Raw genomic sequence first — 13,524 nt, forward strand, 5'->3', positions numbered from 1 at the left:
ACCACACACTAATCGTTCCTACACACCGGCGTTCATCGGCTATTGCTTAAAATAACATTTCAAACGTTGTAAACATTTTATAAGATTCCTGTTATGCTGATTTCATTCAAGAAATCTGAAGTTGTTTTTATTTGCATTCACGAACGCAATAACATAATTAAAATGTTTCAATCACGTCACATTTAAGTACAAAATTGAAAAGAAATGTAATTAAAATTGAACAAATTACACAGTTTATGATGTATACGATATTGTTCTAAATAAATTTAACATGAACATATTTATTCAATCTAATTAAAACATATAGTATATGTTAAGAAAACAACAGCTGTAACAGAGCTAACAGGTTGCATCAGCCAAGGGTGAGTCACCCATAGGTATGAACTGGCATTCTATAAAAACGGCAAGCGTGCAAAGTCGCAAATAAAATTTCATCTAGTGTGGCAAATGCCAGTGGTCCTTTTAAGGATAGTGGGACACCTAAAAGAGCCATGTCAAAAGCAAATGATCCATTCCGGCACTCATTACCAGCCCAACGTTGGTGCCAGCAGTGGGATTAGAATAAGACTACTGTCCAGTTTTGCAAAGTACCATGGAAGGAAAGCAGACAAGAAACCAGTACATCTGCAGCTCCAGATCAGCTCACTTCTAATCGACAGATCACCACACAGAAATACAGTATTGAACACCTCTTCAGCACTGCATGACAGCGGCATCTGACCACTCAAGATTCCTTCTGTGCCACCTAATAACAAAGTGCTCAAAAACCCTGCTGATGTACTTTTGTCACCGGCTGCAAGACTGCAATGAAAACAATGACCACCCAGCCTTTTCAAAGAGTTATGCACTGTTTCAAGAAGCTAGAAGTGCTCGCTGGGGACAGTGACTTCAAAGGAGGTCTGTGCTGACAAGTTGCATCAGCCAGAGATGTGTCACCCATAGTAGGAGCTGGCATTCCCTCACCAGCGGCTGGGCACGTAAGAAAGTGGCAAGCCTGCAGTGTCACAAAAGAGAGTTCCATCTAGTCTGGCAATGGTGAGCAGTCATTTTATGGAGAGTGAGCCAAGTAAACGAATAATGAATTCATTCTAGCACTCAGTGCCAGTGCTATAATACTTATTCATTGACCTACAGTAGGTATAACTTCTCTAGTTTTGGTCACTTCTTAGATGTTTCATCCACATATTCTCGTGCATCCCTATATCCAGCAGTAGTCTGCCATTATACAAATATCTCAACGTCCCTGATACCTTCTTTCCACACTCTTAAAAATAAAGGTGCCAGAGTGGTTCTTCAGAGCGATGCCGTAGGGAACCAATTTTGGCTCCCAAAAGACCCTTCCACATGAAGGTTCCAGAAAAAAACATTTATTTATTTAGATCTGCATCAGGCTCCATACAGTAAATAGCCATAAATAGATGGTGTGACCACAAGGGGGCGCCAGAGAGCCCCAAACCACAGACACAGCAATACCCAACACAATTATTTTTGACCAGTAATGGCACACTGCACGATAACATGCCGTGAATACACTTGACTTGAGCATTCCTAGTTTTCATATTCTTTCTCTTTACATTTAGCAATCGTTTGCTCAGAGGTTGATGTGCTTGCTGCTTCCTAAGCAGCTCTTCTTTTCTCCACCCTAGCAGCCCACTTCTTCTCTTCTTTCATTGGCATCTTTTCACGATAAAACTGAGAGTCAGAGTTTGTGTTGCAATTACTTAGTACGTTTTCTTTCATTTTTCACTTAAGATGGCACTTAAGTCTTCAGTCTGCCTCCAGAATGATTTAAGATATGGAGAGGTAGGGGAAGTGACGGCAAAGGTGGTAGCGATGAGAACAGCACCCGTACGCAATTGCCGTACGGCCACCCTGCTGGCCGATGCCGAAAGTTGATACTACAATAAAATAAAATAAAAATAAAGAGTGTAATACAAAAATCATCACCCAGAAAGCGGATAGTAGACATCACGTACTATATGTCTACCAAATTTCAGGTCAATAGGTCAAGCGGTTTGTGGGCTACAGGTGATTTAAAATCCTGGACAAACAAACAGCCACGATAGCATATTATATAAGAAGACAAGTAAGCCCGCGATTCTCTAGAGAATCGTAAATCCAAGAATGGCATTAAGTTTCTGTTCCGTCCGATATTCGGATGGATGACATATCATGGAGGGTGGGTGCGTCTGGGGAAATGTCATTTAATTAAATAAGCATATCTGTACTAAAGCAATTTCGTTTTGTGGAGACGTGATTCCATTGCCTTTGCTGACACTGACTGCTGGCAGAGTGGAGCACAGCAAGTTTAGTTCACGGGTTGTGGTGTTCGTGTGCCAGCCACTGAGTCTGGGAAGCCGCTGGGTTTGAGTCTGTGACCGTTATGTGATCTATATTACTGGCACAGTGGATTAGAGCAAGAGTAGTGTACAGGTTGTGTTGTTTATGTGGTGGTGTGGGTGGTCGTGTCCGGGCGGCTGTACAACCTGGCGTGCACGCTTTACCTCAGGTTTAGTTCACAAGTCGAAGGCATGGTAAAGTTTCCATTTAATTCAATAACCCTATTTGAACTAAAGCGGTTTCTTTGTGTGGGCGCCTTCGTTCATTGTTTTTATCCATATGGGCTCGTTTACAGGTTGTAGCCATACAGGCTCGTGTTTGTATTACTAATCGTTGAGCTCCCTCCATTTGGATACATGCCTCCTTTGCCTCTGCTGACACAGACCGCTGGCACAGTGGATTAGAGCAGGTTTAGTTCACAGGTTGTGTTGTTTGGGCGCCACCTACTGACTCTGGGAAGCCGCTGGGTTTGACTCTGAGGCGCAGTGCGCATGCGGTGCATCCACCGTCCGTGCATAAATTAAACTGTCGTTTAGTAATATAGATAGCTAGCAACTCAGTCAAAGTTGTCTACAACTTGCCCTGATGAATTCAAACAGTTTCATTGTGTTTATCTATACGGGCTCGTTTTGTATTTCCGTTAGTTGAGCTCTTTCATTGTGGAGCCGTGATGTCTTTGCTTCTGGTGTGTCTGAAGCGTGTTGTGGGAGCCTCCGTGTATTGCTTGTATCCATGCGGTCTTACGTGTGGTGTTTTTGAAGCGCGTTGTAGGAACCTCCGTTTATTGTGTTTATCTATGTGGTCTCGTCTGTGTTGTTCTGTGGCTGTGTCGTTAGGTAGATTGAACATGCCACACAGACTGCTGGCACAGTGGAGTAGAGCAAGTCTAGTTTACAGGTTGTGTTGTGTGGGCGCCACGTACTGACTCTGGGAAGCCGCTGCGTTTGACTCTGGGGTGCCGCGCCGCAGTGCGCATGCGCTTCGGTGCGTCCGCCGTGCATAAATTAACTGTGGTTTAGTAATATAAATGATAAGGAGTCTGAGAGCAGACTGAATGTCTTTAAGTGCATAGGCTTCACAGTTGACACAAGAATCATCGTTTCCATGCAGCTCGTGGCATGTCTTCTATCATTCCTTCTTTGTTTGTATTCCAGAGGTTCAATGGATCTGATGCTTCAGGTGTCTGTGAAGCGCGTTGTAGGAGCCTCCGTTTATTGTTTTTCTCCATGGGGTCTCGTTTTTGTTTCTGTGTTACTGAATGACCGTTATGTGATCTATATTACTGGCACAGTGGATTACAGCAAGTCTAGTTTACAGGTTGTGTTGTTTGGGCGCCACCTACTGACTCTGGGAAGCCGCCACGTTTTGGGAAGCTGCTGCGTTTGACTCTGGGGCGGGCGTCACGCCGCAGTGTGCATGCGCTTCGGTGCGTCCGCCGTGCATAAATTAACTGTGGTTTAGTAATATACATGATAAGACACCTTCTTCACATAAACTCTAGCAAAATAAACCAATCACAATTCCTCCTTCATCCTACAAAATAGTGTTGTCCCCTTCTAACTCTGACTCCTCCATGTAAGGATTGGGATTCCTTTTATGCCAAAGCTGAGAATGCCACTGGGGCCACGCCATGACTTCTGGGAAGCATTTCCAGGTCACAACCAAAGTAGGGAGGTCTCCCCCCAAAAAAACAGAGCTCTCTATTGAAACATAGACCCCAACAGGGTTGCAATTCCGGATGCCATATCTCAAGCACCACTATGGGGGTCCTGACGGTGCTCCCATGAGAGGACCACTGCCACCTAGCATATGGGGGATTGAACTGCTCCCGACTCTCAGCTATTGCTGGTCCTTCCATTATTTGGCATTGGCCGAACACAAAGTTATTTATTTTATTGTTTGTCTGCGTCATCGTGCTGACCTCCCATCCAGATAATGGATTTTTCTCCATTCTGGCAGGGATGCCCATTTTCCTCCTACAATGGTAACACATTTCTGAAATATTAAGAAGTTGTGATTTTAAAAGGACTCTTGCTTACAATCACACAAGCTAAGTCCAGGTTTTCCTAATTTGTTAGTATCCTGCTAGGAAGCTTACCAAACTTTAAGGATTTTGGGTTTTTTTCTACATATTAGAATGTTTTTCAAAGCACAAAGAACCAACTTCATATGCAGAGAACCCTTACAAGAATACAATGGTACTTTGTCAAGCAGTGGCTCTATGAGGAACCATACAACCCAGTAAAGAACCTTAAAATGCCATTAAAAAACCAGGATGTCTTTTTTTTTTTTTTTTTTTTATATTTTTATTTTATTAATTTTCATTGTAATCATTCCATACAAACAGATCCATTTATAACCCAACAAATTTGAAAACAAATCAAACCCCATCCCTGAGAAGGAGAGCTTAGCTAAAGGAAAATTTCTTTAAGCTTTTTAATAAGGCAACATTAGGCAAAAGAAGGGGAGAAGTAAATATCTATATAAATAAGAGATGGAGAAGGGAGTTAAATACAATAATAGTTAATTCTCTTATTCTAAAATAATATTGATTAAATCCTGCCAAGTTTTGAAAAAGTTTTGTACAGATCTTCTAACTGAAAATTTGATTTTTTCCAATTTCAAATAATATAAAACATCAGTTTCCCACTGACTTATAAGAGGAGAATTAGGATTCTTCCAATTTAACAAAATAAGTCTGCGTGCCAAGAGTGTAGTGAATGCAATCACCGTTTGTTTGTCCTTCTCCAATTCAAGTCCATCTGGAAGGACACCAAACACAGCTGTTAGTGGGTTAGGAGGGATTGTGATACTAAGGCTGTCTGAGAGGCACTTAAAAATCTTTGTCCAAAATGATGTTAGTTTGGTGCAGGCCCAGAACATGTGACCCAGTGAGGCAGGAGCTTGGTTGCAGCGCTCGCAGGTCGGATCCTGGCCTGGAAACATTTTGGACAGTTTTAAGCGAGACAGATGAGCTCGATATATAATTTTTAGTTGAATAATTCTATGCTTTGCGCATATAGAACTCGAGTGAATTCTCTGCTTTGCTACCTTCCACTCCTTTTCTGATATATTGATTAAGAGATCTTCTTCCCAATGTCCTCTTGGATCTTTGAAAGGTAGGGACTCTAATAAGATTTTATATATTGCGGAAATAGTGTTTGTTTCCTCGGAATTGAGCAGTATTTTTTCCAGCATTGTGGAGGGTGCAAGGTGGGGGAAATCGGGCAATTTCTGTTTAACAAAATTTCTAATTTGAAGATAGTAAAAGAAATGTGTAGCTGGGAGGTTAAATTTTGAACGGAATTGTTCAAAAGATGTAAATATGTTGTCTATATAAAGATCTCTGAGCATTTTAATCCCAAAACTTTTCCAGGTATTAAAAACTGGATATACTTGCGAAGGTTGAAAGAGGTGGTTCCCTTGCAAAGGTGCCACTGATAAAAGATTTTCCATCTTAAAATGCTTCCTAATTTGGTTCCATATTCTGAGTGAGTAAAGCACAATTGGGTTATTAGTATATTTGCGATAACTTTCATTTATTGGAGAGCAAAGCAGGGAATATAAAGAAGTACTACAGGATTTTACTTCTATTGCAGACCAAGCCTGTGTATGTGCATTTATTTGTGTCCAGGTTTTTATGGCTTGTATGTTTGCTGCCCAGTAATAAAACTGAAAATTAGGTAAAGCCATGCCACCTTCTGCCTGAGGTCTTTGTAGGGTCGCTCTTCGGATACGTGGGTGTTTTGAGTTCCAAATGAATGAGGTTATTATTGAATCTAACTGTTTAAAAAACGATTTATTGATATATATTGAAATGTTTTGAAATAAAAAGAGAAGTTTAGGAAGGATATTCATCTTAACAATGTTAATTCTTCCGGCTAGAGTGAGATGAAGGGTTGACCATCTATGCAAGTCTTGCTTAATTTTTTCCATACAGACGCCAAAATTTTGTTGATAAAGAGCTTTATGTTTACTTGTGATATTTACCCCTAGGTATTTAAACTGATCTGCTATGGTAAAAGGTAGGGTGTCTAATTTAATATTATATGCTTGTGAGTTCACTGGAAAGAGTATACTTTTATTCAGATTAATTCTAAGACCAGATATCTTTTGAAATTCTGTTAGTGCTGTTAAAACAGCAGGGACAGTGTTTTCTGGGTCCGATATATATAAGACCATATCATCTGCATATAGAGAAATTTTCTGTTCCAGTCCTTCTCTGACAATCCCCTTTATCTGATGAGAATTTCGGCAGTGAACCGCCAGTGGTTCAATAGCGATTGCAAACAACAGTGGCGACAAGGGACATCCTTGTCTGGTACCACGTTCTAGTTTAAAGTAGTCTGAGCAAATTTTATTAATACAAACTGAAGCTTCTGGACTGGTATACAGTAGTTTAATCCAAGCACAAATATTCGGGCCAAACCCAAATTTCTCCAATGCAGTGAAAAGGTAATTCCATTCGATCATGTCAAATGCCTTTTCTGCGTCTAATGATAGTAATATCTCTGGGGTGTTTGATTTTGCTGGTGAAAATAACACATTAAACAAGCGTCGGAGATTTGAAGATAGATGTCTTTGATATCTTGATGGAATCTTTCGCACTGCTCTTCACTTACGGGTCCAAGATTTTCAGGGAAAAAATTACAAATGCAACTTTGACACTCATGTTGCAACGTAGTTCTATAAACTTAACCAATTAATGTTTCACAATTTCTTCATGATTTGGATCTTTATTGTTACCCAAAATCTAAAGAAATTACTTTTTGGAATGATACTTAATGAAAGCACACCATCAGATTCTGCATCAGAAATCACTTTCCTTATAGCAGGTCCAGCAAAATGCCCTCTTTCAATTTAGCCTGAAACAAGCCCAAAACCTTTTGGCACAAATACATCAAACAGACTCTTCATGTTTTGAGAGGGCTTTGGCAAATGGCTTAGTTAAACCAAGCTTAATATGAAGTCATGGTAGCACTACTTTACCTGGATCCACCAAGCTAGTGTAGGTCTCATGATGTTTCTGGCAATCAAGCTGTAATTATTTTTTTAGCTGGCCGTTTCCTTCTGAACTCAATGTCAATTCTTGGTTCTGCTGTCCCATAGAGAAAACATGGGCTTTTTGTATGCCCTAACTGCTGACCCAGTAAGATAACAGAATACTTCTTGGAGTGGCCGGTACTTATCGGTATATGCTACTTCCAGTTTTAACACAGAGTACCGGCACATTTCCTTAGCTTACCGGTGAGTACCGGCACCTTTTTGCAAATCTTCACTTTGGATTGATCTTCGATCGAATGTTGATGTATGCCAATGCTTGCAGTTACACTGGTGTACCCCTTAGCTCTTGCTCTGCGGTCAACTTTCAACTTTCACCACCTCACAACAATCGACATAGATAGATAGATAGATAGATAGATAGATAGATAGATAGATAGATAGATAGATAGATAGATAGATAGATAGATAGATAGATAGATAGATAGATAGATAGATAGATAGATAGATAGATAGATAGATAGATACTTTATTAATCCCCAAGGGGAAATTCACATACTCCAGCAGCGGCATATTGATAAAAAACAATATTAAATTAAAGTGTGATAAAAATGCAGGTATAACAGACAATAACTTATAATGTTAACGTTTACCCCCCCGGTGGAACTGAAGAGTTGCATAGTGTGGGGGAGGAACGATCTCCTCAGTCTGTCAGTGGAGCAGGATGGTGACAGCAGTCTGTCGCTGAAGCTGCTCCTCTGTCTGGAGATGATCCTGTTCAGTGGATGCATTGGATTCTCCATGATTGACAGGAGCCTGCTCAGCGCCCGTCGCTCTGCCACAGATGTCAAACTGTCCAGCTCCATGCCTACAGTAGAGCCTGACTTTCTCAGCAGTTTGTCCAGGCGTGAGGCGTCCTTCTTTATGCTGCCTCCTCAGCACATCACCGCGTAGAAGATGGTGCTCGCCACAACCGTCTGATAGAACATCTGAAGAATCTTATTGCAGATTTTGAAGGATGCCAGCCTTCTAAGAAAGTATAGTCCTCTCTTGCAGAGAGCATCAGTATTGGCATTCCAGTCCAATTTATCATCCAGCTGCACTCCCAGGTATTTATAGGTCTGCACCCTCTGCACACAGTCACCTCTGATAATCACGGGGTCCAGGAGGGGCCTGGGTCTCCTAAAATCCACCACCAGCTCCTTGGTTTTGCTGGTGTTCAGTTGTAGGTGGTTTGAGTCGCACCATTTAACAAAGTCCTTGATGAGGTTCCTGTACTCCTCCTCCTGCCCACTCCTGATGTAGCCCATGATAGCAGTGTCGTCAGTGAACTTTTGTACGTGGCAGGACTTCGAGTTGTATTGGAAGTCCGATGTATATAGGCTGAACAGGACCGGAGAAAGTACAGTCCCCTGAGGCGCTCCTGTGCTGCTGACCACAATGTCAGACCTGTAGTTCCCAAGATGCACATACTGAGGTCTGTCTGTAAGATAGTCCACGATCCATGCCACCAGGTATGAATCTACTCCCATCTCTGTCAGCTTGTCCCTAAGGAGCAGAGATTGAATGGTGTTGAAGGCGCTAGAGAAGTCCAGAAACATAATTCTTACTGCACCACTGCCTCTGTCCAAGTGGGAGAGGGATCAGTGTAGCATATAGATGATGGCATCCTCCGCTCCCACCTTCTCCTGGTATGCAAACTGCAGAAGGTCGAGGGCATGGAGGACCTGTGGCCTCAGGTGGTGAAGCAGCAGCCGCTCCGTGGTCTTCATCATGTGTGACGTCAGAGCGACAGGCCTGAAGTCATTCAGCTTGCCAGAATGTGATACCTTTGGGACTGGGATGATACAAGATGTTTTCCAAAGCCTTGGGACTCTCCCCTGTTCCAGGCTCAGGTTGAAGATGCGCTGTAGAGGACTCCCCAGCTCCAACGCACAGGCCTTCAGCAGTCGTGGCGATTCTCCATCTGGACCCACTGCTTTGCTGGCACGAAGTCTCCTCAGCTCTCTGCTTACCTGGGCTGCTGTAATTGTGGGTGGGGGTAACTCTCTCCTATACTGGTATCAGCAGAAGGATGCATGGTGGGTGCAGTACTCTAAGGTGAAAGTGGGTTAGGATGGTCAAGCCTATTAAAGAAGTTGTTCATCTGGTTTGCTCTCTCCATGTCTCTCTCGATGGTGGCACCCTGCTTCAAGCTGCAGCCAGTGATGATCTTCATCCCATCCCACACTTCCTTCATGCTGTTATTCTGCAACTTCTGCTCCAGCTTTCTCCTGTACTGCTCCTTTGCCGCCCTGAGCTGGACATTTCACTGTGCCAACGTACCGGTGAACACCAAAACCTCTTTGTGAGTCTTCAAGGGGGAAGTTCTTCACTCGAGTGTTAACATATCACACTGTTCAAATGTCACAGTATCACCATTAAAAGAGAACTGCTACTTATCTGGTTCCACTTCAGCCACTGACACAGAACTTTCATGGTGCTCATTCTAGTTAACATTCTCAAGAAGATTTTAAAAGTTTACATTGGTTCCTTTCAAATGCACAGAAGAAGGAACAGGTATTGATGCGTATCTAATACAGTTTTGAAGAAGTGCTCCTTTTCTGTCTCTTTCAGAAGAGTCTTCTGCATTGTCATTTCTGCCAGTTTTCTGAACTTAGGCCACTTACGTGAGTGTGGTAAACCAAGGATCCATATTTCTTGAAATACAACTTCAAGTCTTTGCAATTTTACGTCGACGAACATTATTCTGAAAGTGTTCCACAATTTGAAGGCATGGTTTTTTGCAGATTGGTGAACCACTCCTCTACCCATCTTTACGTCTGAGAGACTCTGCCTCTCTAAGATGCTCTTTTTATACCCAATAATGTTTCTGACCTGAAGCCAAATAACCAAATTAGCTGCAAAATGTTCCTCCAGCTATTTCTTTTTAGCACCTTTAGTTTTCCAGCCTTTTGTTGCCCCCATACCCAACTTTTTTGAGACGTGTTGCTGACATCAAATTCAAAATGAGATATTTTTCATAAAATAGTAAATTGTCTCTCTTTCAACATTTGATATGTTTTCTATGTTTTATTGTGAATAAAATATGGACTTATGAGATTTGCAAATCATTGCACTCTGTTTTTTATTTACATTTTACACAGCGTCCCATTTTTGGAATTGGGGTTGTATGATACAAACTCTTCTTCTCTAGTCAGGTAACAAGAAAAAGTTGCATCTGGATGTAAAAAGTTTAATATCTTTTATCTGAGACCCCAAGAGTGCTGCAGCGTCTTTGTGAAGGCCTCGATCTTTTACAAAATCTTTACACTCATCCTGAGTGAATGGCTTTGGCTCTTTGCTTGAATATACAATACAATACAATACAGTCAGTCATTATCCAACCTGCTATATCCTAACACAGGGTCATGGGGGTCCATCCATCCATCCATTTTCCAACCCGCTGAATCTGAACACAGGGTCACGGGGGTCTGCTGGAGCCAATCCCAGCCAGCACAGGGCACAAGACAGGAAACAAACCCCGGGCAGGGCGCCAGCCCACCACAGGGCACACACACATCCACACACCAAGCACACACTAGGGACAATTTAGGAACGCCAATGCACCTAACCTGCATGTCTTTGGACTGTGGGAAGAAACCGGAGCACCCGGAGGAAACCCACGCAGATACAATACAATTTTATTAAAATAAAACATTGATGTTTAATTAATGATAGTGTCAAAACAATTAAAAAAAACTATAATTGACAGCTTAAAAATGTGTTTTGCGAAAAAAAAATTACATAATGGAGAAAAATGGTTGCTATTTTTTTAATTCAGAAAATATATAAAAATCATATGAAAGCATTTGCACTTGCAAAACCCTAAACACCAAAGCAGGCTTATAAAAAAAAAAATATATTAAAAAAGATTTTTATTATAACTGGCAGCTTAAGAATGTGTTTTGTTAAAAAAAATGACAAGATGGAGAAAAATGGTTTTCATTTTTTAATTCTGCGCCCAAAAATATATAAAAATCACATGAAAGCACTTTCACCTGCAAAACTCTAAACACCAAAGCAGATTCAATCAAATAAAAAAATATTAAGAAAGTAAGAAAGAAAGAAAGAAAGAAAGAAAAATTTCTTAGGCCTCCTGAGTGAGAGTAGCGGTTAAAAGCAACAAAGAAGAGGAGCAAAGCGCGCGGCGATCTTTTGTGGAGTTCTGCGCCTCGATTATTTTTTTCAGTCTACTGTGCGCTCCCTGTCAGCCCCCAAGCCTCACGCGTCTCCATGGCGACCACTAAGCGAGTAACACACAAGTAGTTTCCCAGGGTACAGCTGGTCTCCAGCCGGGTGGCAGCAGTGGGATGTACAGTAGTGCAGCTCTACCTGCGCTACACACCTGATGTTTATTTCTGTTTTGACGCCGCTCATTTGTGCTTTTCTGAGCGTTCGTGACTTGACTAAAGCGTCGGGCATAAGCAGGACATCGGCAGGCTTCTTAACTTGATGCTCACCAATTAGTGAAAACGATCGTATTGCTTACTTTTTTATGCGCGTGGTTCTTGCGGGCACATGTTTATGACAGCTTACAAATGAGCGTCTTGTTGCCATGTCATGAAGGCAGCACATTTCCAGTCTAGGAGGACCTGACAGATTATCTTGTTTAGAAAGGTACTACTAAATAAATTACAGCTCTCTCTGACGAGGCCATGAGCGCCACCGACCGACCCAACTTCCTCTCACAGCCAGTTGTGAAGAGCGTTCATCTCTATCGAAACGGGGACCCCTACTTTCAGGGACGGAAAATTGTGGTCAACGAAAAGAGGGTGTGCAATTTCGAGAGTTTCCTGAAAGAGGCAACCTCCGGTGTACAGGCATCTTTCGGAGCTGTGAGGAACATCTACACACCTAGCGAGGGACATCGAGTGGACGCGCTAGAGGAGCTGGAGAGCGGCCAGCATTACGTGGCTGCCGGCCGGGAAAAGTTTAAAAAGCTCGAGTAGGTAACACTATGGCGGGTCCGATGAAAACCTGAGGAGGGGGGTGAACGGGGGTTGTGATTTTATAGGGATTTGGAATTCTGTACCGAATCTCCGAAGTGAACATCAGCCTGGCTCCGAGTTTGGTTGTGCGCACGATCGGTTATTATAGAAGAGAAGTGGCTGGAAGAGCGCGTGCTCTGAACATGTTAAAAAAAAGATCGTTTATTTTTAAGTAAACACTTATTTTTTTCATTTGATTGCTTCAGTAATGTGTTTAAATATTACGAAAGTTTAAAACATTTACGCATCTTTCACATTTTTGACATAGTGCAACAGATAGAGGTTTAATTTAAATATGTGACAGTGAGACTGTATAGGGAAACAGATCTTCAAATCGTGCATAGGAAAATGAAGCAATTATCCATTCCTATTCTTTTAATTAATTAAAAAATGAAAGACAAGCTTTCTAAAATAAGCACATTGTTTAACTAAGCTTTTCGAATTACAATTTCTTTTTCAATAGCACTTAGTATTTTAACCGTTATATTTGGATTGCAGTTAAATTATCTCCAGCTCATTTACTGTCAGTTGTTGGGTAAGCAACGTCCATTATAGTTATCTTAGCAGTGGATAATTTATTCCCGTTTTACAACCTGTAGTAACCCACTCTGTAAGTTTCTTTTACTTTCCACCTCTGTACAAGTTGCATTTTTCTCTGTATGAATGACAAAATTGTTTATTATTATTTCCATAATAGTCTTCAACACAATACAAACAATACCGTTTTTCAAGTTAATATAGTCTGGGAAATATTATTTATATGAAATAAGGTTTTACAAAAAATTATAATAAAGCAAAGCAAAAAAAAAAATTCTGTGTTGATAATGATATCATCCATCCGTCCATCCATCCACTTTCCACACTTGCTTATCAAGGGCCAGGTTGTGGGGATGCTAGAGCCTATCCCAGTAAGCAATGGGTGCAAAGCAGGAACATTCTCTGCACATTTAGATCAGAAAATATCCAACTTGATTTTTAAAGGTACATAGGAAAAAAGAGGGAAAAATAAAAATACATTTTTATACAGTACATCCATGGTGGCAGGTACTTTATCAACATGTGGTGCACTTTATCAACAGTTCCTTAATGGCATATTACGGGGTTCCTTCTTGAAACATTACTTGTCAAAGAACCATTTAATTCTAGGAACATT

General features: G+C 41.4%; 1 protein-coding gene across 9 annotated transcripts in view; it reads left to right on the forward strand.

Annotated features, from left to right (window-relative positions):
• Nucleotides 1-13,524, forward strand: part of LOC114663782 (doublecortin domain-containing protein 2-like) — a 346,685-nt gene that overhangs the window by 194,656 nt on the left and 138,505 nt on the right. The window contains exon 1 of one of the 9 annotated variants that reach the window (XM_051935735.1): nt 11,689-12,328. The exons of the other annotated variants lie outside the window; for them this stretch is intronic. Coding sequence (XP_051791695.1) covers nt 12,039-12,328 — 290 coding nt within the window. The 5' untranslated portion in view covers nt 11,689-12,038. Of the gene's footprint in view, nt 1-11,688; nt 12,329-13,524 lie in introns of those variants that run through there. 9 annotated transcript variants of the gene reach the window in all.

Source organism: Erpetoichthys calabaricus, chromosome 13 (assembly GCF_900747795.2).
Source record: "Erpetoichthys calabaricus chromosome 13, fErpCal1.3, whole genome shotgun sequence".
Taxonomy (NCBI): domain Eukaryota; kingdom Metazoa; phylum Chordata; class Cladistia; order Polypteriformes; family Polypteridae; genus Erpetoichthys; species Erpetoichthys calabaricus.